The sequence below is a fragment of the Pseudonaja textilis genome, chromosome 12, assembly GCF_049901715.1.
Source record: "Pseudonaja textilis isolate UNSWEBS1 chromosome 12, rPseTex1.2, whole genome shotgun sequence".
In the NCBI taxonomy this organism is placed as follows: Eukaryota; Metazoa; Chordata; class Lepidosauria; order Squamata; family Elapidae; genus Pseudonaja; species Pseudonaja textilis.
In genome coordinates, this window is record NC_142001.1 from 5,350,597 (window position 1) to 5,373,361 (window position 22,765).

General features: G+C 47.0%; 2 protein-coding genes across 2 annotated transcripts in view; one reads left to right on the forward strand and one right to left on the reverse strand.

The window, feature by feature from the left end:
* Positions 1-5,930: 5,930 nt before the first annotated feature.
* LOC148124768 (uncharacterized) lies at positions 5,931-10,258 on the reverse strand. The gene is made up of 2 exons (XM_087940893.1): positions 6,899-10,258; positions 5,931-6,590 (listed from the first exon to the last, which is right to left on the reverse strand). Exon 1 carries the CDS (start codon positions 10,028-10,030, stop codon positions 9,254-9,256), a length of 777 nt encoding a protein of 258 aa, XP_087797019.1. The 5' UTR covers positions 10,031-10,258; the 3' UTR covers positions 5,931-6,590; positions 6,899-9,253.
* Positions 10,172-22,765, forward strand: part of AR (androgen receptor) — a 133,335-nt gene continuing 120,741 nt past the window's right edge. The window contains exon 1 of the mRNA XM_026703098.2: positions 10,172-11,979. Within this exon, the coding sequence (XP_026558883.1) occupies positions 10,760-11,979 (1,220 nt within the window). The 5' untranslated portion in view covers positions 10,172-10,759. The remainder of the gene's footprint in view (positions 11,980-22,765) is intronic.

Genomic DNA, 22,765 nt, shown 5'->3' on the forward strand with positions numbered 1-22,765 from the left:
TCTTTAAATAAGAAATTTACGACTTTATGCAGATACGGCTCAAAATAGCCTCCCCCACCCCCCATCCAGCGGTGGGGTTTATTTATTTTATTTATTTTTATTTATTTGATTTGTCAATCACTTACAAGATAATAGGTATAAGTATATACATAGTTATGAATACATGAAATGGGTACATATAAGAAAAATAAAAGAAACAATAGGACAGGGACGGTAGGCACGTTGGTGCGCTTATGCACGCCACCTACAGACCTCTTAGGAAAGGGGTGAGGTCAATAGTAGACAGTCTAAGGTTAAAGTTTTGGGGGTTTGGAGAAGAAACTACAGAGTCAGGTGGAGTATTCCAGATATTGACCACTCTGTTGCTGAAGTTGTATTTCCTACCATCAAGTTTGGTGCGGTTAACCTTGAGTTTGTATCTATTGTTTGCTCTTGTGTTGTTATGGCTGAAGCTGAAGTATTCATTGACAGGTAAGTCATTGCAATGTATGATTTTATATACCATACTTAAATCAGACTGAAGACAGCGTAATTCAAGGTTTTCTAGGTCTAGAATTTCAAGTCTGGTGGCATAAGGTATTCTGCAATGAGTAGAGTAGTGGAGAACTCTTCTTCTGAAATATTTCTGGACTTTCTCAACTGTGCTAATATCAGATACGTAATGTGGGTTCCAGACTGATGAGCTGTATTCGAGTATTGGTCTAGCAAATGTTTTGTATGCTCTAGTTAGTAGTGTGATATGACCAGAGAAAAAGCTATGCAAAATTAGGTTAACAACTCTTTAATGCCTTTTTGTCTATGTAGTTACAGTGGGCTCTAGCACTTAGATCTAATAATTATAATATAATTATAATAAAATAATTGAACCACCAGTTCTCTGCCCTCATGATTTCTTCCAACAACCAGTTCACCAAACTGCTCAGAAAGTTAACAGCTGGTTCTCCCAAAGTGGTGCAAGCCAGCTGAATCCCCCCCACTGCCCCCACCTGTCACTCAGGATTGCAACTCCTTGAGTCCCCAGCTTCTGTGAGCTGAGAATTCTCCTACTTTAGCCCAAAATTATTTCCAAGGTGTCCATTTGAGAAGCTGGATTCCTCCTACGCATCCTGGAGTAGACGCTGGAGAATTCAAGGGTTACAAAGACCGTTCCTTCCTAGTAGCTGTTCGGAGTTTGTGACTCGCAAGGCCAGCTGAGGGAAACGAAAAATGCTGCTGTGATACAGTCATTCTTCCTTGTAGCGTTCTATGCCTTTTCCTTTTACACAATGCCCTACCAGCCCTATCAGAAGGAATCTGTAACAAAAAGGCAAATAATTTCAGGTAAAGTGTCTATCATTTCAGGAAATGTGCTATGATTATTTCCAAATTGGGCCAAGATATTTTTTTAAAAATCAGAAGTGGATGCTTTCAACCGATGGTTTTGCTGACTGCATGGACTGGAAGCAACACAGTGCTAAATGTCTTTCAATGCAAATGAGGCGTTCCGTTGCAATATGTTTGCACTTTGCTTCACTGGTAATACTGATTTTATGTATTTACAGGTAGTCCTTGAATTACAACAGCAGTTGGGACCAGGATTACCATTGCTAAGTAATGAGGCTGTAAAGCGTAACATCACTTGGCCTCGTTGCTTAGCAACAGCAATCCAGACAGTTGTCACTGAAATCCCCAAATGCACCGGTTGTTAAGCAGGAAGTGGAGGGAATCTCAGGTGGGGATGACTGGGGGGTTGGGGGAAGGTCCTGGGAGACCCGTTCAGGCCGTGTGCAGGTTGAGGGGGAGGTTATTTGTAGGGCAATGGGAGCCGTGTGAGCTCAGGACTAGGGAGACCCGGGAAGGAGGCTGCAAATCCAGAAAGACCAAGGAAGAATGCTGGTGGGTGGAGGTGGGCCCAGGGAGGCCCAGAGAAGGAAGGCCTGCACATAGGGTGCAACAGGGCATCGAAGGGCAACACCCCCAACCAGCACTTCCCCTCCCCACGACCCTCACTTGACGTGACTCACACCTGGCCCCTTATAAGAGCCACCACCAAACCCTCACCTGACATGACCTACAAAGCCCTTATCATCAGAAGAACATGGAGCTCCCCTAAATCCGGCTGAAAATGTGGCCCAGACTGGTAGCAACACGTTCAGAAGCTCAGAGGAAGGACCTCCACCCTCAACTCTGGTTCTCCTCTACGGCCCGTGACCCCCTTGCCTTCTTCTCCCATTAATGGACCGGTTGTTTCTTTGACTTTTTTTTCTTGTTTTTTATATGTTGAAAGAAACTTTTGTTCAACTGCTTTTTAACAGTTTGTCAGCCTTCAAGATTTTCTCCCTTTGCTTTGCATCTTTCGGCTGTCATAAGTAACGGGGGGAGGAGGGGGGACATGGATATGGGGAGCGAGCTGGAGGTGTTACAAAACAGAACTGTATACGCTGGGTGTGTGTGTAGATTCTTGCTTAGGCTTCTATTCTATGCTATGCTAGGCGCAGCCGCAACTCTTTATCAAACTATGCCAAGGTCAACGGACAGAGGCCTCATCACCACCTGGAGATGCCCACATGATGCTATACACAACTTTTAATTGGATGAGCCAATTGAACTATTGGGGGGTGGGAACGTTGCCATCGCTTTGTATAGGTGATTCACGCGCTCATTTTCTCAGATTCAGAATTCTTTTGTGGCTACCACTTGACTTCCAGTAAAAGGTATCTTTTCTCTGATTAAAGGCGTCTAAGTATTTCTTTCTTGGATTTTGAATGGAGCACCAGCCGACACATTTGCTGCAAGTCTTCCTTCATTCTGGGCCTCAGCGTTCCTCAGCTCACCTTTGCAAATTCAGGCTATTTGTTGGAATTCTGCCTTGGTTATGTGTCCCTTTTCTGTTTTTTTGTACTTATCCTTTTTGTCTTTCGGTTGATCAGAGAGTTGTTTGGGCAACCATGCTGGTTTCCTCCTGGGAAGAAATGAAAGCGGGGGGTGTGGGGGCTGCTTTAGGGAAATGAAGAAACCCCTTTTTGCTTTGTGTGGGACAGCAGATCCTTTCACTTTTCCTCGGGCCGAGTTGTGGCCCTTCATGCATCAGGAGTCCCTGTGCTCCGCCACTCAAGCCCTGGTCCTTTCACATTTGGACTACTGCAATGTGCTCTACATGGGCTGCCCTTGAAGAACATTCAGTTTAGCTTACTTCCTTGTCATTGCACCTCATACAACAAAATGAAATGCCATCTTCGGCGTACAATTTATGACTATGAAAATAAACACAAACACACATCCTTCACATCCTATACGCTGAATGGAAAACCCCTGATATTGCATTCATATTGCACAAGAGACAGTGGAATTCCATAGAGTTGCTGCCCTGGGATAGAAGCTGTTTTTCAGTCTATTTGTCCTTGTTTTTATTATTGTCCTGTACCGTCTGCCACGTGGTAATAGTTCAAAAAAAAGGTGGGGGGTGCCCAGGATGAGATGGATCTTTGAGAATGTTTTGAACTTTCTTAAGGCAGCGGGAGCTATAAAGCTCTTCCAAAGAAGGGAGAGGGCAACCCATGATCCTCTGGGCAATGATATTAACCCCCCCGGAGTGCTTTCCTATCTGCCACTGTGCAATTGGCAAACCATACATAGGTGTGCAGTAAGTTAAGATGCTCTCTATGGTGCAGCGGTAGAAGGTCACCAGCAGTTTTTCATTCAGTTGTTGTTTCCTGGGAAGTCTCAGGTATTATAATCTCTGCTGGGCTCTTTTGACCAGGGCTGCAATGTGAGCACCCCAGGTCAGGTCCTCTTTTATGATAACACCCAGAAACTTAAAACTGGCCACTTGCTCCCCTCGGTCTCCCTTGATAAGCAAGGGCTGGATGTCCGATCTGTTCCTTCTATATTCAGAAGCTGCAGCTGGCGCAGAGTGTGTTGGCTGGGCAGTTCTTAGGGCCCCTAGCATGGTCCATGTTGCCCCACTGCTCCCTGAGTTGCACCGGTTGCCAGTTTGCTTCCAGGGGTGATTCAAGGTGCTGGTGACCACCTTTAAAGCCCTGCATGGCATGGATCCAGGCAGCAGATGGATCCCATCATCCAAGGAAATTCAGCTGGTGTGCTCCAGAAGTGCCTTCTCCACCGTGGCTCCTGACCTTTGAAACATCTCCTCCTCTGAGGGGAGATGGACTTGCACCTCCTGACCTTCCATAAGAGCCTGAAGGCCTGGTTCTGCCCCACATGACATGAACTACATTTCCCATGATGCATTAACTACATTTACCATGAGGCATTCCCTTAAGGGGACAGCTCCCAATTCCCACTTAGCTATCCCAATTCCCAATTAACTATATACTGTCTGGACCAGGTGTCACCAACCTTTTGGACCTCAGAGACCACCAAACTCAGAATTGTAGATCCCAGGGAACCACTAACCAGTTCTGTGGGCGTGGCCTAATTTATGTGTGTGGCTTGGTGGTCATGTGACTGGCTGGGCATGGCTTGTATGTAAATATTATAACTATTTATATAAATATTGATATTTTTTTTTATAAAAAAGAGCATCTTTCTCCCAAAATCAGGCAAAGCAGGCAGATTGAGTTGCTCACAGAATCAAAGATTCATTCAGAGATCTACTCTACCTGCCATTGTCATAGCACAAGTTGAATTCTGGCCTGGTTTATAACTGAAAAGCCTTTGTAGATGGAGGAATATTTCCAGCAGAAAAGATCTTCCTTGAGTGTCGTGGGGTCCAGAGATGGTGGAAGCCTTCGTCTCACCTTTGCAGGTGATCCAACGGCTTCAAATGCTCTGGAGAGCCATTAGTGGGGATGGCCCTGCAAGCAGCAGAGAGAAGTTGGGTCCTGTCCCACTATACGCTGCAATACAGGTAGTTCTTGACCATTCATTTAGTGACCATCGAGGAGGGAAGCAACCTGGAATCAAGGAGACATTTCCTGGTGGTGGGAACAATTAACCAGTGGAACAACTTGCCACCAGAAGTTGTGGAAGCTTTTAACCCAGGTCCCTTCCAGCTCTATTCTGTTGATCTAATTTTACTGGACCTCTCAGTGGTACTAAGATCTCCATCACAGATGCAGCTTTGGAATTTCGTCACATAATTTGGTTTTGAACACTCTTTTGCATAAGCCAGTGACCGTTCGCTTCTGGACAGAAACTAAGGGCCAGAGTTATCCATGTTAATTCTAGATTGTCCATTGCTGGTGAGCTCAAGAGGCCACACAGATTCCAAGGCATCCAGACCGCTGCTCCTCAGTTGCCAAAGAGCCCAAAGGCCACCTCTGCCTCCCTGTAAGCCTCAAGCCCAAGACAAAAACCTGGTTGGGGTCTTTCAAGGTCCACAAGGCTTAGGGGCAAAAGATCTAGGTAACATTTTGCCCACATTCCCCGAGATGGTGATTTGATCGTTCTCTCTGAATGCCCCTGTTTATTTTTCCCAAAATCTGAAGTGCATTACACAGCCAGGACTCGAGAGGCAAATCCCTGCCACTGGCTTGCCCCCGCAAAAACCTGGGCTTCTGGAGGACACATCCTCCCACGGTCCGCTGTATCTCCTCACCCTCTGCGACTAGGCTGGCTTTAAAGGCTCCATTATGGAAGTGAGGCTTCCCCACTTGTCCTGTCTCACAAATGGTGCGGCCTGTAGACAACATAGGGTGTCCTGAGGCCTCCCCAGGGGAGATCGCCTGAAGGGGGTGCTTCTTATCCGCAATCCTCTGGCTCAACTTGGGGGTGTGGGTGCATTTGGTAGTAATTTTATTTAAAAAATTAAAATCGCACCAATAAAAAGTAACATCAACTGAAAAAAAAGAATAAAATGAATAGAATATGGAGAAAAAAGGAAAACTAGAAATAAATAGTAAAGAAAAAATAAAAATATTGTAAAGAGAAATAACTTCTCATAATCCTTGCAACAAATATAAACAATTTTAATAATTTATCACCTTCTCTTAAAGTACAAATGTTCTCAACTTCCCCTAAGCCATCTCTTATTTAAAACAAATCCATAAAGCGTCATGATTTCACTCCTGATGTCAGCAAAGGTCAATTAAGAGTTATCTATCTTAACCTTGATTAGATAAACCAACTTTATATTTCTTCCTTTTACTTCTTACAATTGTGATCTTTAGTACCTTCAAATAATGTCATAAAAGTTGGTTTTTTTTTTCATTTCTTCTTTGTTCCTTCAAAATTTTTCAAAACTTTAGCAAAACTCTTATCTCTTAAATTATTTTTGTATATCTCATTTAATCATTAAAACATCAGGTTTCTCTTGTATATCTAGTTTAGCATCTTTTTCTCAGTCATTCTTGTACAAATCCATTTTTACTCAGTTTTACTCTTCTAGATAGAATTTGCTTCCATAAACAAGTTTCGATACAAACTATCTACCATATAGCAGAACTTTTAAAATGTAACTTCTGATTTTATTGTTGAAAAATATGCTTTACCATATTCAAATGTTATTTTGCTTTATGTTGTAATGGTAAACTGAGTGTTCTTTTCCTTTAATTGTATTTCTTAGTTCCCTCTTAAGTCTTAAAAATCTAATCATGCTTCAAACCAAAAGTATTTTCCCATGGAAAGGAAGGGGAATGTGGTCCATTCCTCTCCCTCCCCCGTGTTGTGTGCATGTTGTCTGTGTATGTAGTCCTTAAAGGAAATTCAGTTTTTAAAATCTGTCAATCCAAAGGTGGCTTAATAGCTAAAAAGCAGTGAAAAAGCCATTTCTGACCATGATTTAGAAAAGGACGTGCATGAACTCTGCCAACCCGCAATTTCACCAGAATGGCTACTTCCTTGTCTCCCAGAGCTTTGAGCCCACCGCAGGCAGCTGCCTTGCAGACTCATGAGGTGCAACTGTCTGGGGCGATTGGGAGCGACCTCAAGCCCCGTGGCTTATCCTGAGAGGAGTTACAAAGAGTTGTTCTATTCGTGGGCTCTGCCTTCGGCTGCAGTTGCCAGCCCTGCTACTCACAAAGACATCTTCGGTCCCCGCCATTTCTTCTCCAGAAGTCTGTCCCAAAGGTGCTTTTCCAAGAGGCAACTGGACTTGGTTTTTCTTTGTTTCACTTCTTTGCTGAGAAGCGAAATGTCTTCGTAGAAAAACCAGGACGTCCAGTTTGCCTCTTGGAAAAGCACCTTTGGGACAACCATGACCTGGATGATGGCTGAGGATCTCCAAAGACACTTCCAGAAGTCTGTTTCTGCCTGTTTCCTGTGCATGCCACTTCTACCCAGATTTCTTCTGCCATGCCTCAATCATGTTTGGTTCTAAGGGAGGTCAGAACCTGCTTCAAAGCCACTGCGCCTGCTCCCTCTCGCTGCCTTATTCCTTTTAATGGGGTGACTGATAAGGAGAAGCCTTAAGACAGACTAGCGTACAGTATTCCTGGCTCAAAGCCTGTAACCGAAGTGCAATTGTAGGAATGTCTACAATTCTCTACTTCTGGAAGCAAATTCCTTTCCCAATGGCCACAGAAGTCCTGATTACTCATTTCTTTTCTTCATACAATGTTCTTAGCGTATAGTTCCCACAACGATGCCCACAACTAGCCCCTTTTTTGAAACTTCAGCTCTTTAACAGCCTTCAAGCAGAAGCTGCACAAATGGGGATAATCAGTAGATGGCAGCCAACAGATACAAACACTCTTCCCTCTACTGGTTGCTAAGTCACAGTTAAATAAATGACTACAGCTTGAGGAAATCAATAAAAAGTTTAGCGTGACAGCGAAACAATGATTGGGCCAATTGCTGTACATGGGATAACCAGAACATTGTGCAGACCAACTGGAGAAGATCTCACACCTTGGGAGTATGGCGGACAGAGCTTGAATTTCAGCCAACTTCAGTCCCTTAGAATGTCGTGTGCATGTTGTATGGAAAGCAGGCCAAGAGTTAGGTCAATTCCATCACTTTGCCTCCTGTACATTCCAGCCACACTGCAGGGGCAGCAACTTTTAAGGCAGCCTGTGGAGTAGAGCAAACAGCTGTGTGGATCTACTCACAGTCTATTCAGGGGTGCAGCCTCTCCCCGGGTCTGCACGCTTGAGACACTTATTTAAGGAGTAAGGAGAGTTTTTCCCAGCCTTTTAAAAACTGCATTTTGGCTTAGATCCGTTTTCATTTTATTGCCCACTGGAACAGACTGCAGTGACGGTGAGCATCTTTCAGTCACCAGCACATTCATTCATACCATATCCATTCTTTACTTACAGATTTATCAACACCCCTTCTTCCCCCTTTTGTACAATATGCTGTGAATTTAGGCAATGAAGACTTTGGAAATTTACATCTTACTTGCACAGGTTCTTTAGGACCAGAAATGGTGAACTCTCTTCAGACCTTCAAGCCCAGAACTAAAGAACCTCAATCTGGCCCAGGCCTGAATCTCTTCTCTTTCTTACATCAGCCTTTTTCTATATCATCTTTCACCAGCTGCAAAATTTCTAGTTTTCTCCCCTTGTGGTTAAGACCGGCTTCTAATCCAGCCTTCCCGGGCCTTCTGCCCTCAATAAATTGGAATTACACCGCCTAGAATGTTATAGCTAGGGCAGGTTGCTTGAATACAAATATTAGCTGACTACATTTATACAAAGAGGAAAAAATATTTCTTTTCACTTTGATCATAAAGAGTGGTTTTGCGAGCTTGCATTGTTTGTTAATGCATATTTTCTACTTTTATAGAAAAAATGGCAAAAAATATCCACAATATCAATTTAAATCCAGCATTAAAGTAAGAATGCAGAGTCTAATAAACATGACTATTTTGGGGTAGAAAGAAAATCAACGATTTTCATTCTGCATGCCGAAACCAAAGCGTTATCAAAGACCAATTTCATATAAACTTAGCTTCCCTGATTAAAATAGAATTCTGCATTTACACTATTTATCATTACATTAGTTCAATAATTCAAACCAATTCAAGGTTGCAGACCTCAATTTGTGTGAGCTGAATACAGCACAAAAGGAAGCGCCACAAAGAAATATAAATGCAACAGGTGCAGACGGTGCTTATCAATCCCAAATGATAAAGCTCTGGGTAGGCCAAGTATCTCGGGAGAAGGGAGGCTTCATCAGGAGGTGGGAAAACTAGACAGGTGTGCCTGTTTAGAAGGGAAGGGGAACCCCACTGGCCCGACTCCCTCAGCTGACCCTGTGCGGGTGTGAGAGAGAGGAGGGGGCTTTGCATGGTACAGAAGTACATGAATTGAACTCAGAATAAAACAGTCCCATTCAAAATATTATTCTGGGCTTTTTGTGAAACTTTGCTTCAAAGAAATTTCAGGGCCTGAGGCGCGGGGTGCCCATTTCTGCCCACGGCCTTCCACCCACCCGGGGGCCTCGGCGCTTCTCTTGGGCAGGAGCTCCACGGCAGACGGAGCGCTCCAGAGGTGCCGCCGCCGCCGCCCGACGAGGAAGGAAGGCCGCCTGCGGCACCGGGGGCCCTGCGGCACAGGCAGCGCCCGCCGCCCGCTTTTCCAAAGCAAAAAGTCTCCAAGGAGCCGGAAAGGCTGCCTGAGAAGCAGAGGCGGGAAGGGCCGGTTCCCGCGCCCGGCTGAGGCAGAGCGACGCCGGGGACTGCTGAGCGGCCGCAGCGGGATGGCGAAGCCTCCTCCCTGCGCGGGCTTGGCGGCGGTCCGCGGGCTCCGCTTTCCCCCTCACGTCGGGCTCGGCCCCTAGCGGGGCAGCGTCGCGGCCGGCCCGCTCTTGGCGGCGCTACCTCGTGGGCAGCTTCCGCGGGCTCTGCCTTGGCACGTGGAGCTGAGCGTGCGAATGCAGAGTAGCGGCGCTGGGCCGCCGGAGAGCTACTACATAAAGCCCGAGCCAGCCCGGCGCCGCCAGCTACCCAGGCAAGGCCGGCAGCGTTCGCGCCCGGCCCACTTGCCTCCCTCACGCCCAGCGTCCGAAGCGGGAAGCGGCGCCGAGCGGAGCAGGCGAGCGGCGGGGCTAAGCGCGGGACGCTGCCAGCTTTCGGGAGGGCGGGCGAAAAAGGTGCAGTCGTCCCCTCCCCGTCAGCGGCCGCCGAGGGCCTGCCCGTCTGGCTCATGCGCGTCGCCCACTTGTTGCTCGGCTCCGCTCGGCCCAGCTGATTGGGCTGCGAGCGCCCCGCTCGGCTCCGCTCCTCCCCGGCCGGCCGGAGCGCGACCTCTGGCTCCCGGCGCAGGCGGGGGCAAAAGGGACGGCCCGGCCCCGCCGCCCCCAAAGCTGCCGGTACGCGCGCCGGAGCCGCTTCACTCCGCTCTCGTCTGGGGGAGGGAAGCTGGGAGGACGCCGAGCCGCTCGCCTCTTCGTGCGCCTGTCTGCCCGCCGGTCGCGCTCAACTTTCGGCTCGCTCGGCCGGCGCCCGCCCGCAAGAGAAGCACCGCTCGGCAGCCGGAGCAGCCCCGAAGCCGGCCGGCCTGCGCGCTTTTTCCGCCGACAAAGTTAATCGTCGCGACAGGCCCGGCGGAGGCAGCGTGGCGGCCTCTCCCCTTTGGCAGCCGCCGCTCTCGTAGGCCGCGCGCTGGGGCGCTTCAGCAGGCCAACCCCGACTTCCGGATCGGTGTCCCGAAAGCGGCTAGGCCCCTCTCTTGGCGCGGCACCTGCGCGGACCCGGGCCCCTCCCGCCCGCTCCGACGGCTCTTCGCCCTGGACGGGATGATCGGCCGCCGCCGCCTCTTTTGATAAAGGTGCCCGTGGACGCTCCGCCGAGGACTCTCCGCGAGGGGCGAAGAAGCCGCCCTTGCTAGTGAGGAAGCCGCGCCGGTTCGCCCCGCGCACTCACCCCCAACGGGCCATGGAGGTCCACGTCGGGCTGGGCAGGGTCTACGGCCGGCCGCCGGGAAAAACTTTCCGCGGGGCTTTCCAGAGCCTTTTCCAGAGCGTCCGCGAGGCTTTCCAGAGTCCCGGGCCCAGCGGAGCGCGACAGGAGGTCGTGGCCAGCGGCCAAAGCGCGGGCTCTCCTTCGGCTGCCCCGTGTGCGCCGGGCGGCCGTCTGCAGGAGCCCAGCCCGCGGCGGCAGCAGCAGCCCGGCTCCCCTTCTTACCTGCCGCTGGATGAGCCTGCGGCAGGCAGCAAAGGGCTTCAGCCGGCCGATCGCGAGCCCCACCCGGCGGCCGCCTCCTCCTCCACCTCGGCCGCCTCTTCGTCGCTGGCCTTGCTGGTTCCCTCGTTCCAGGGCTGCTCCGGTGACCTGAAAGACATCTTAGCCGAGAGCAGCAGCCTCCTGCCGGCGACGGAAGGGGAGCCGCGCAGCGGCGGGGCGGCGGACGGCGGCGAAGCCAGCGCGCCCAAGGAAGACTACTTGGGCGAGAGCGCCAAGGAGCTGTGCAAAGCCGTCTCGGCCTCCATGGGCCTGGCGGTGGAAGTGCTCGAAGGGCCCGGCGGCGGCGGCGGCGGCGAAGCGTCAACGAGCCGCGGTGACTGCATGTTCGCGCTGCCGGGCGCGCAAGCTCGGCCCGTGGCCGTGGGCGGCTGCAAGATCGTCGAAGCCGAGCAGGAAGGCGGCGGCGAGGGCGCGCTGGCCATGGACGTGCCGGGCCACCTCAGCCTCTTCAAGAGCTCGCCGGAGCTGGACGAACCGCCGGCGGGCGTCTTCCAGAGCCGCGACTACTACAACTTCCAGCTAGCGCTCGCCTCGCATGGCCGCATCAAGCTGGAGAGCCCGCTGGAGTACGCGGCGGGCGGCATCTGGGGCGCGCAATATCGGCGCGCCGGGGAAATGCCCGCCTTGGCGCCCCACTACGCCGCCTCTCCGGGCCCGGCCTGGCACCCCTTCTTCGCGGAGGACGCGCAAGTCTACGGCCCGTGCGCCTCGACCGAGGCCGCCGCCCAGACTCCCTTCGGCTACGGCAGGGGCCAAGGGCCGAGCGGCCAGGAAGGAGCCGACCTGCCTTCCGAGGTGTGGTACCCCGGAGGCGTGATGGGCAGGATGCCCTTCGCTCCGGCGCCCGGCTGCATCAAGACGGAGCTCGGGCCTTGGATGGAGGGCTACGCGGGCGCCTACGGAGACGTGAGGTAAGGAGACCGACGCGCGGAGGGAAAGAGCGCCCGGGGATCGCCTGCCCGGGAAGCCTCTCAGCGCGGCCCGGGGCCCCGTCCGCAGGCTTTGCGCTCCAGAGGAAGGAGGACACACCCCGCCATTGCAGCGCTTGGCGTTGCGCTTTCCCTGGTGGAGAAAAATGCCGCCCCGTCCGGGGAAGCGCCTTGTCCCGCCTCGGCTTCCCCTCAGGTGGGTCTCCGAGGGGCGCTTAGAGCGGGCGGCGGACGGGTTTCGGCGGGTGGGCAGGAGTCATGCTGAAGGTCCACCTGCCCCTCTGCTCTCCTGGACGAGGAGCCCCTTCCCCTGGGCTTCCCTGAGGGGCCTGGGCTTCTCTTCCCCAGAAGCAGCGGGGAACTGCAGCGCCAGACGAAGGCAGTCAGGCAGCGCCGCTTGGGAAACGAAGCTGCAGCCATTCCCAGTCCGGTGGATCGGTCCCTTTTTCTAGAGAACGGATTACAGGCCCTGAGGATGAGCCAGACTAGAGGCTCTTAGGGAACTTCTTCTTTTTAATCTTTTATTTAGTGGTTATGGAAGTTTTTGCAGTAGCCCACAGCATATGTTAAACGATTTAAATCTGTGTGCATAATGTACATTTTATAGCTTGAATTAAGGAAGCATAAACTCTATATATGTACACGGTTTTAAAAAGCATGTTGGGTAAAACAAATGCAAACCACTTTTTCCTGACAAAATAAATCATTGATATATTTTCTCCTTTAAAAGGAGAGTATTCTACTGGATTAAATAGGATTTACTTCACATAGATAAATTACATAGGTTTATGTTATTAAAAAAACTAGTCATATACGTTTGCGGGACCCAAGAAAACATCAGTTACTTCAGTGAGATAACTCAGACCTACAGTTTATTAGCTAGAGTATCTTAATTTTAAGAAGCTTATAGACATTAATTTTAGTCTTCTCTCAATATTTTTTTGTCATTTAGTTTAATCACAAATTACTTTCTTTTTGGCAAAAGTGACTCACAGTAGGTTGTATTTTCCATAGGTACCTTTTAAAAGATCCTGCTTTTAACTAAGCCTACAACATGATTTTGGTTATTGTAGGCAAAAGTTTAATCAACCACCTGTGGTATGATTCTCCTTGGCACGGCCCTGTGTTAACATGGAAGCCAGGATAGGTCCCTTCCCAGAATCCATGGATGGCTCTCCATAAGCCCAACTTTCCCAGGTTGCTTTGTTCAGGTAGTGCAGCTTTCACAAGGGCTTAATTTTATACTATTAATTATTACTAACAATAAAAAGAATGAAACATTCTTAGCTAACATTTGATTTGTCCATTTGCACAACTTGTTTAGGTATCTCAATTTTTGTTTCAGTGTTCCAGCAATATAAGATATATTTAGTTTACTTTGTTTTGAATAAACTTGGTTGGATTCATATTCTGGTCCATTAAGCCAGTTGACTTGAGGCTCTAGGAACAGAGTTGGCAAAATACAATGGGCAGAATCATCCCAATGGGATTATTAGAATTATTATTAGAATTAGAAGAAATCCTGTTAGTTTCATTTATTCCTGGTAACTGTGAATCATTCGGATTGTTATTTAAAGCTACTTAAAGTGGTGCCGTGTTAGCTATAGCATGTAAGTATCCTTATTCTTTAATTTGATCATCTTTCAGATTCAGAAGCTGAGAGTGAGCAGACACCACACACACACACGCACACGCACACACACACACACACACAAATACCTGAAGACAAAAGGGAAAAAGAAGAAAAATAAATTAAAATCCAAATTGATTCCAATCCTGAAGAAAAAACTGCAGTGTATAGCGGTGCCTTCAAATTGCATAATGATATAGTTGTGGTAATGGCTAATATTTATTCAGCGATTTCACCAAAATCTAGCTAAGCTGGTGCTGCTCCTGTAGAGAGTGGACATCCCAGGTCCCACTGATCAACTTGGTCTTCCATTTAGGCAAAATGCCTTTGAAAAAAAAACAATTTCCATGATAGCAGGCAGTTGAATGTACAGGCAAAACTAGCAGCCCGTTGGTGTGCGTTAGTGTGTACATGGCGCGCTTGCTTCAGATTCTTCTCAATTTCAACATTTAGAGTGTCCACCATTTTCTTCGGGCCCCCTTAACTGCTTCTTGGACCTGAGGAGGAAAAGGCAGCCTCAGCCCCATCTTGTGGTTCCTGCTTTACTTCGAAGTCCTCTTGATCTAACTCTCTCTTTCCTAGTTGGGGCTACTCTCTGCAGTTACGGCAAAGTGTTGCTAAGAATTGCAAAGCACATTTGTTCAATGCAAGCAAAATTCTACTGAAAGTATCTTCAGCAACGTGTGGTGCCTGGAAATTAGTCACCAGCATTTGCAACATAACCTAAATTTCTGGTTAATATATATTATGGCAACTGCTGGTCAGTTAACATGTATGTCTAGTCAGTCCTGCTAATACTTTGTAAGGAAAGCTTCATTTCTGTAGCATAAAAAATGGTAGAATCTGAGCTAAAATAAAACAGCTATCGGTGCTTCTTTTTGTGAAAAAAAAAGTTTTGAATGCCTAAAGTACTAAAATTGCCCGTGTGATATAATGCTCGAATATTTCCCATTCTCAGATTCACAATCCGCTTATATAAAATATTCTTACAGCAGTAGGAACCAGACACTTAGAAATTTGATAGGCTAGTACATAAAAAAAATATTTTAGGCTTCCCATTTGTGATAATAAAAAAGATATCTTGTAAGTGCTTTGAGTAGCCTTTCCCTTCTTAGCATTTATCTTGGGCCTAATCCAGTTCTCTATGGAATCTAATGGAAACTTCCCCATTGACGTCAATGGACCTGGATGGACTCTTTACGTTTATGACTGTAGGTCCTGTTGAAATGTTACAGTATGGTGATCCAAAGTTATTTATGATGTGGTTCTTGCAAGGGGCCCCTTTGCCTTTTGTTGGAATGGAACGGCAGATCCTGCTGGTGTGTTCGGTTGCCTTTGGTGTGCAGCATATCCATATCTGTGATTTATAGCAAAACTTCTTTGCTTTCACTGCAACTGGGCTACAGCTGTTTGTTAGCAGATGGCATTATAACTAGAACAGAAATTCTAGTTACGATGTGTCCAGTAGGAGTTCTCTAACAACAGGTTGGCAGCCATGGTTCTGGTGTGAAATATCTGTATAAAGTGCAAATAGATTTTAGGTTTAAGGAAATCAATCTGAAAAAAAGTTAACACTTTGAATTTGGGTCATGCCACGTACTCATGTATTTTGCCACAATACAGAAAATTGGGAACAGGGTTATTTCTCGTGTGGTGATAAAATGGAATCTCCATGCGAGCTTTTCCTTCTGAGGGACTTGTTGTGCAAACTAGGGGCTTAAGTAGTCATGTTTCAATCAAAATGCATGTTATTGCACCCCTTCGTTACATCAGGAATGGGTAAGCATTTGGCCTTAAATCCTGCACCTTCAAAGTGATTGATTTGGGCAGCATTGATGTTATAATTAATATGGCATTGTACGAGCAAAAGCTAAAGACTTCAAGAGAAGGCATTTTAAATGCTTAATTTGTTCATTATACATGCAGAAGTTTGCTTATTTATTTATTTGACTTATTTCATAACTCTCATCTGAGATTGGTGAGGTTCATCTCCCCTCTTACGGGGCAATTTGTACAAGTGTAAAACTGGAGGTCTTTCTGGCTCTCCTTTTGCCCATAACATCTGCTGGTTAAATTCATTTAGGCTGCAGCCTTAAGCGCCGTGACTGGCGAGTGAATGGAGCCCTTAAGGGTCTAGCAGAGGAACAAAGCGTAACACTGAGTGACCATTTTACAGCATCCTATGAGTCAAGCTTAGAGCTCTTACTGGTATTTTCCCCTATATTTTCTCTCCTTCTGACTTCCACTCCAAAGATAATGAGAACATATGCTGTAGTAGACATTATGGGGTTACAGGCATGAAAGGGGCGGGTTTAAGGAGCTTTGATCTTGTAATGTATAAATGCTTATAAGGGTAGATTCATTCGTAGATTATTTCCCTCTCCTTAATGTATTCTCCCTACATTTAATTCCTGCAGGTTATGTGAGGCTCTGTGTATGTTGCCACTACTCAGATTCAGTTGGCTTGTGAGCAGCTTTCAATTTACTCCTTATAGGAAGAAATAGTGCACAATAAAAAATGGGGGCTGAGATTTATTTGTCCTGTACATGCAGTGGCTTCTCATCTAACGAAGTAATGAGATTGTGGATCCTTACGCTCCCTCTCCTCTCCTTTCTCCCCAGATTCTCAGTCAAATGACAAGGTTCCACAGCAGTATTTTTTGTGACCAAAGCACAGTTCCATAAAAAATAATTAGCCAAATATATTGCCTGTTTTGTACATTCAACAGCAGGAGAAATTGCTGGTATTTCCTGAATATTCATAATCCAGGTGTGGGTTTCCTTGTCAGTGAAGTTACTTTGCCTCCTGTCCTTGGAATTCCTTTGATTTTTTTCTTTCAACTTTGCTTCATCCAGTTGAGCCAATAAGCGGAGGTTCAGAGGCGCTGGTTCCATCCTTTCCTCTGTGCTGCTGACCAGAGCGGGAAGAACCCCGTTCTCACCTCCACCCCAGGGAAGTACGGCTGTGGTTAAAAATGATGCCAGGATATTCTTGCCCCTCTTTTTCCTCTATTTATATTAATGTTAGTTCCCAGCAATGGGAAATGGGTAATCCTAATGCTGGTGAGTTGGAAATATTTGAATCCAGCCCTGCGCAATTTGGAGAGTGCTGTTGGCCAAGGTAAGGCCAGCTTCAATTCCCTTCCTTCTCCTGCCAATGGAGCCTTTTCTCAGTGCTCCCCTGTACCTTTTGAAAACAGCCGCGCTGCGGAGGCTTTTTCGCCTGAACCTTTAACCCCTTTAGGTTTCTGCTGTTCTGTTCCTTCTTTTAATTGGCCAAATGAAAACTGGACCCCCAAATCTGCTTTTGCAATTGTTTATTTCTCTGCCTTGCTTAGTCTAGCTCAGGTTGCACTCTTGAGGGACTGGCTGCCGTTGCAACCTCCCGCTGAACTTCAAGGCAGACAGAGGTGGCTTTTCTGAATTGATCCAAAGGGAAGAAGGCAGGTGGAACTGTGGAGAGCGGGACTGTTGGGCTGGCTGGCTTCCCTCTGTCTCCCACCGGAAGGTGCTGGGGAGAGAGTGTCGGGGGGGGGGCAGTCTCAGCCTGCAGCGTTTAAGGGGACCCTTGCCGCCTCTGCTGGAGCAGGAATGAAAGCCCCCTCCCTTCTCACATGTGGAAAAGAGCCTCACAGACTAAGGCGACCCCAGAGCTTTGGATTTTGTTCTTGTTTGTATAAAGCCAAGAAGAGTTAGCTATCAAAAGACAAGAAAGAAATCAGTCCTGCGAGTGGGATTCACGCAGATGTTGGCTTTCAATTTTGCACCCTGACTTTTAGAGGAATTTGCTTTGCAAAACTAAAGTCCTGCTCTTTTCACTCAGTTTAGTGAAGGAAGCTTAATAAAGAAAAAGTGAAATCTATTTGGATTGCTTTCAGAATTTCTGAGGTATTTCTAAAAGAATAATGTAGGTTTTTTGGGGGGTGGGGGTACATTTATACTTCTGTATTTTTGCATAACTACAGTCAACTGCATTTTGATATATCCATTATTAGGGTTTAAGTCCAGGAATGAAATGATTCCCAAGAAACCGTATGCAATTTCAATAAATAAATAGATCTGGAGGATCCATTCATAAAGGTCTCAAATACATGTTCTCTTAATAAAATAAGCCTCCTACTCAATTTAGTGCACTTCAGAAGATCTCTCAGTAAATGCCTTTGCAGGCAACACAGCTGATCTCCGTAATTACACATTTGCTAATTCTTTTATTTTATCCTATTTCTCTTTTTCATTTAGCATCTAATTATGCTTTGTTATTTGGTAAAATTGTTCTTAATTTTTTCAGTGCGGGTCTGTCTCAGGGTGCTTTGATCAACACATAAGAATTGGGAGATTTGATAGTGCAATTGAAATACTTAAGATATCTGAATCCTTAAGACAAATTAATAAATACTTAAGATCAATAGGTAACAAAGAACTAAGTGAAGTAAGGTCTATCAGTGTCCAAGGCACTGAGCTGAGCTAAATCTACCCTCTCTCCACCCCCCCACCCAGGTCAAATTATCCCCTTGGTAAAGGACTTAACCTGAGAAAGTGGGTTGCAATTTGGATCCCTTCACAGATGTTTGGCCCTGTTATCTGATCAGTCTGCCTTGTTCAAGGGCCGAGGAGAGTGGCCATCTTGGAGGCCATTGGATCGGAGCAAGCAGCCTGCGATCTGTTTTGAGCCAACTGCTTGTTCAACCTGGCTCGGTAAAAACTTTGAGCCCCGGTGCTCCTCCATCAAGTAGAAGTGCCCACTGTTGGCCAGACTTAAGCAATGCAACCGTTCCACTGATTCTAACAGGGTTCAGAAAGTCTGCTTTCCTTGCTGGGATGGGGCTATTGGATATGCCATCATAATATTGTTCAAGTCTTCTCTCTCTTTCTTTTTTACCCTGTACATTCAAAAATTATCAGATTAAAAGAGCGATCCGAACATAAAGTTCAGGACTTAAATTGAGGATGACCTTTTTGGATTAGTTGGCCTTGCTGCTTCAATCTTTCACATCTGCTAACTGGAACAGCATTCTCTCTACAGCTAATTTCTATATTAAAACCACGTTTTCTGAAGGGTTTGGAGTGTTTTATTCTCCTATAACTGCTGTGAATAAGGTAAACTAAAATCAGTTGGGATTCCTCATTTTTCACAATTTAATGTAGGCTTCTGTGCAGGCAAAATTTATGTGTGAAATAAATGGGGATTGAAAGGAGCCTTTCAAAGCATCGCTTTTGAAGGCTCCTGCAAGAGTCGCTTCGTTCCCCCTTGGCCGATAGGTGTGTCTCTGACCTTTCTCCTTCCAGGGAAGCATTGGTAGTGTGTAGAGACTTCTTTTGAAGGCAGTTACGCATGGAAGAATGCGGTTTCTGAAACCTGCCCTTCCAGCTGGCTTTCTTGTACAATTCCCAAAAACCCGGAGTCTCTAGAACTGATTTAATGTACGGTGAAAGTATAGTAAACTATCACTGACGCTCCATATTGAAAATATTCAAGAGGCTGTTTTTTTACTTGCGGCTCCTTCTGTTTTTTCCCTTCAACTTTGCAACCTTGTTTAGACCGAGTGACTCTGGATCCCGTCTCTTAACTCCAGTTAACTCATCGCTCTCGTTGCCCTCTGCCATTGATGGAGTCACGGATTTTGTTGTCGGAGGCAGAGAACACCTGCAAATAGACAAAACAGCTGAGGAGGAAGGGAAGGCTATCTGTGTGAATCTCTGCACTCTCCTCACAACATTATATCTTGTGAGGTGCTGTGGGGGGCAGCGTGGCAGTGTAGCCGTTGACAATGTGCTGCAGTCCCCTGTTTGCTCAGGGTGGGGCACAGGCATGGTCAGAAATGCCCACTCCATCCTAAGAAGGGTCTCACCCGTCCCGGCAGATTTATTATCTGGGTGTCAGATCAGATCTGCAGGAGAAGCGTTTTGGGTTTGCCCTGCGGTCGAAGGGATCTTTTTTTGCCTTGGGGAACCATCAGTCCTTGTCAAGCTTCTCCCCAAAAAGCTGGAGGACATTCCTGTTCAGACTGGCCTGGGTCCTCCGTAGGGAGGGGACGCCAAAGAAACTTGGGAAACCAGCCATAAAACAAACACTCCTCATTTTGCAGCAATTTTCACGGGCACATTAACGCTGCATGTTAAGGACTGCCCCGTAGCAGGAAAGATAAATTCATCACTGTCAAGAATAAACGCATAAGGATGTTTATTCACTTGTGCATTCTTGCTCAGAGAAGCAAAGAATATAATTAATTATCTTTTTCTTTAAAAGGCACTGTAGTTGAAATACAAGAACAAAAACATTAATGAAGTGTAGTCATTCCATCTAACCAGTGTGAATAAAATCAGTCTTCCAGGATATTAAATAAGATGCAATTTAACCACTGGTGGGGCAGACGCACCTTCCCTTTTTAAACTCAAGTGGTCCAACTATCCAGCCCTGGGGGAAAGACTTGGCTTGGTGTTGACCAGGCCTTTCAGAAAGAGTGTCCGGAGAGGCCCTTTCCAACGCCAGGCTCCTGGCTGAAGTGACCCTCTCAGCCTTTGGTTGTTGGTGCTCTTGGGCCCACAGGAGTTTCCTTTTTCCGTTTTGGAATGGCTGCTTGAGATTTTCCAAAGGGGATGAAAATGCTCCCCTTCTGGGGTCTGCCCCTCCCCAGTGTTTCCATGAGGTTTTGGGGCTCCTTTTTTCTCCCAGCTGCTGTTCTCAAAGACTGCAAGACGAGAGAGAAAGGTGTGTATCCTTGCAGACGGAGAACCGCATGAATGTCAGGGGCTTTTGCTACCTTGCTTCCCAATGTTTTCCATGGGAAAGGTTGTTTTATCAGCAGTTAGTTGAAGTCCAAGATTTTTATTGCATGTTCTTGAAAGTGTGCACAGATGTGAAATGGAAAAAGCAGACGAGCTTCATCAGAGGAGAAAAATGCAACATTGGCTCAAAGAAAAAGGATCGCATTCATCCTTGATATTTCTATGTGCTACAGTGTGTTGCTCACCATTGCCTGTCAGATCAGTCTGTCTTGCACATCTCTGTGCTCCAGATGTAGGTCTGAGCTTCCAACTTCTTTCTCTTTTTTGAAAAACTCCTCTACTATTTTATTCCCCTTATCTCTTTTTAAGGGGAGGGGCTGACTTCCAACAGAAAAGTAGCCCAGGGGAACGGGCTAAGAAGCTTGTCTTCTCATCTCTGGTTTCCCCAGCCAAACCCAGCCTCGGGCTAATGGTATATAAAAAGAAACCTGTCCTTAAGAAAGAGTTAAAACACTTTAATGGAACACACAATTCCTCCCTCAGTGAGTTCATGGCTGAGGCAGAAGATAGTCCCCCGCCTCTCCATTCCTTCTGGGGCTGCCAAACTTTCTGCATCTGTTGCCAGTTGAACACTTAGTTCATCCTTCTAATGTTGCAGTCATAAAGGCTAAACTTGTAGACATGCTGGTCTGTTCAGAATTCCTGACCAGCTTTCCATGGACACCTGGGAGCTTCAAAGTGTAAAAAGTGGGACCCGGTTAGAAATCCCAGCACGTTTTACAGGAAGCGGCTGGGCTGCAGGGCCCCATCCTTCTCCAGGCCATGCTAGAAAATGGGCCAGAGGTGTTCCCTGCAGAGTTCTTGAAGCCCAGCGAAGCTTGTCCATCTTCTTAAAAAATACACACAGGTAACTTCTTGGGTTTGCCCTCGAACCTTAGGTTTCATCATGGAAATTTTGTAGTGCGAGGGTGATGGGCCCCTTGAGAGGAAACCTTGTTTATGGGTGCTATTTTTGGGGGGGGGGGGGAGGGGGGAAGCCCTTCCCTTTCTCTACCCCTTTGTCTTGTTTTGGGGCGATATTTGAGCAGCAACCCCCCCCCCACCTTGTTCTCCCACCTAGCAGGTGATGCCTTTGTATGTTTTGAATTGTGCTTTTCCTAGTTATTCATTATGGACCATGATAGCAAGGTGAGAACTGAAGTCCAAAGCATCATGGAGCCGCTAGGCTTGCTACTATAGTACACTTACTGTAGTACACCCACTATCATGAATGAAGTTTGCGGAAATTTTAGAAGTATATAGAATAACAGAGTTGAAAAAGACCTTGGAGGCCTTCTAGTCCAGCCCTCTGCTCAAACAGGGGACCTTAGGCCATTCCAGACAAGTGGGTGTCCCGTCTCTTCTTTAAAACCTGCATTGGAGGCCCCACAACTTTATACTGCACTAGTGAGGCCACCCTAGGAATCCTTCATCCAGTTCCACTATACAAAAAAAAAAAAGATGCTAGAATCTTAGTAAAAGTGTAGAGAAGAGCATCAAAAATGACAGAACACCTGGAGGCTAAATGATACCACAAATGGTGGAGGGAGCTGGGTGTGACTTGCCTACAGAAGAGAAGGATTGGGAGGACGTGATAACTCTCTTCTAGTACCTGAGGAGCGGCTACAATGAAGCGGGTTGACTTACTTTCCAAAACACCAGAGGGCAGAACAAGAAGTAATGGGTGGAAACTTGTTAAAGAGAGAGCCAACCTAGAAGTTAGGAGAAATTTTCTGACTATAACAACAATTACTGGGATAGCTACCCTCCCAGAGCTATAAACTGCTCTGTTTCTGGAGGTTTCCAAGGAAAGGTTGGATAGCCATTTGATCAGGATGATAAAAGGTCTCCTGCCTTAAGTAGAGGGTTGGACTAGCAGACCTCTGAGTGTCTTCCAGCCCCATGATTATATTTTCTGTGTTCTGGAGACACAGACTCATTGTTCTCACTGTCAGGAATTTTCTCCTTAATTTTGGGTTAGATCTCTCTTTGATAAATTTCCGTCTATTACTTCTTGTCCTTCTTTTGGGTGCCTCGAAGGATAGGTTGACCACTGCTTCTCCTCCCCTCAAATATTGGAAGACTGCTATCATGTCCCCCTAGTTCTTCTCTTCGTTAGGTTAGAGGTCAGGGCTGCTTCCCATCAGTCCCTCCCTAGGAAAGGAGACCCTGGACACCATAGATTCAGAGAAAAGGTACTTATATGAGGATTGCAGCAGAAGCCCAGGCAAGGCCAACCCTGGGACTGCAGTCTGGGATAGGATAGGATAGGATAGGATAGGATAGGATAGGATAGGATAGAATAAGGAATAGAATAGAACAGAACAGAATAGTATTCTTTATTGGCCAAGTGTGATTGGACACACAAGGAAC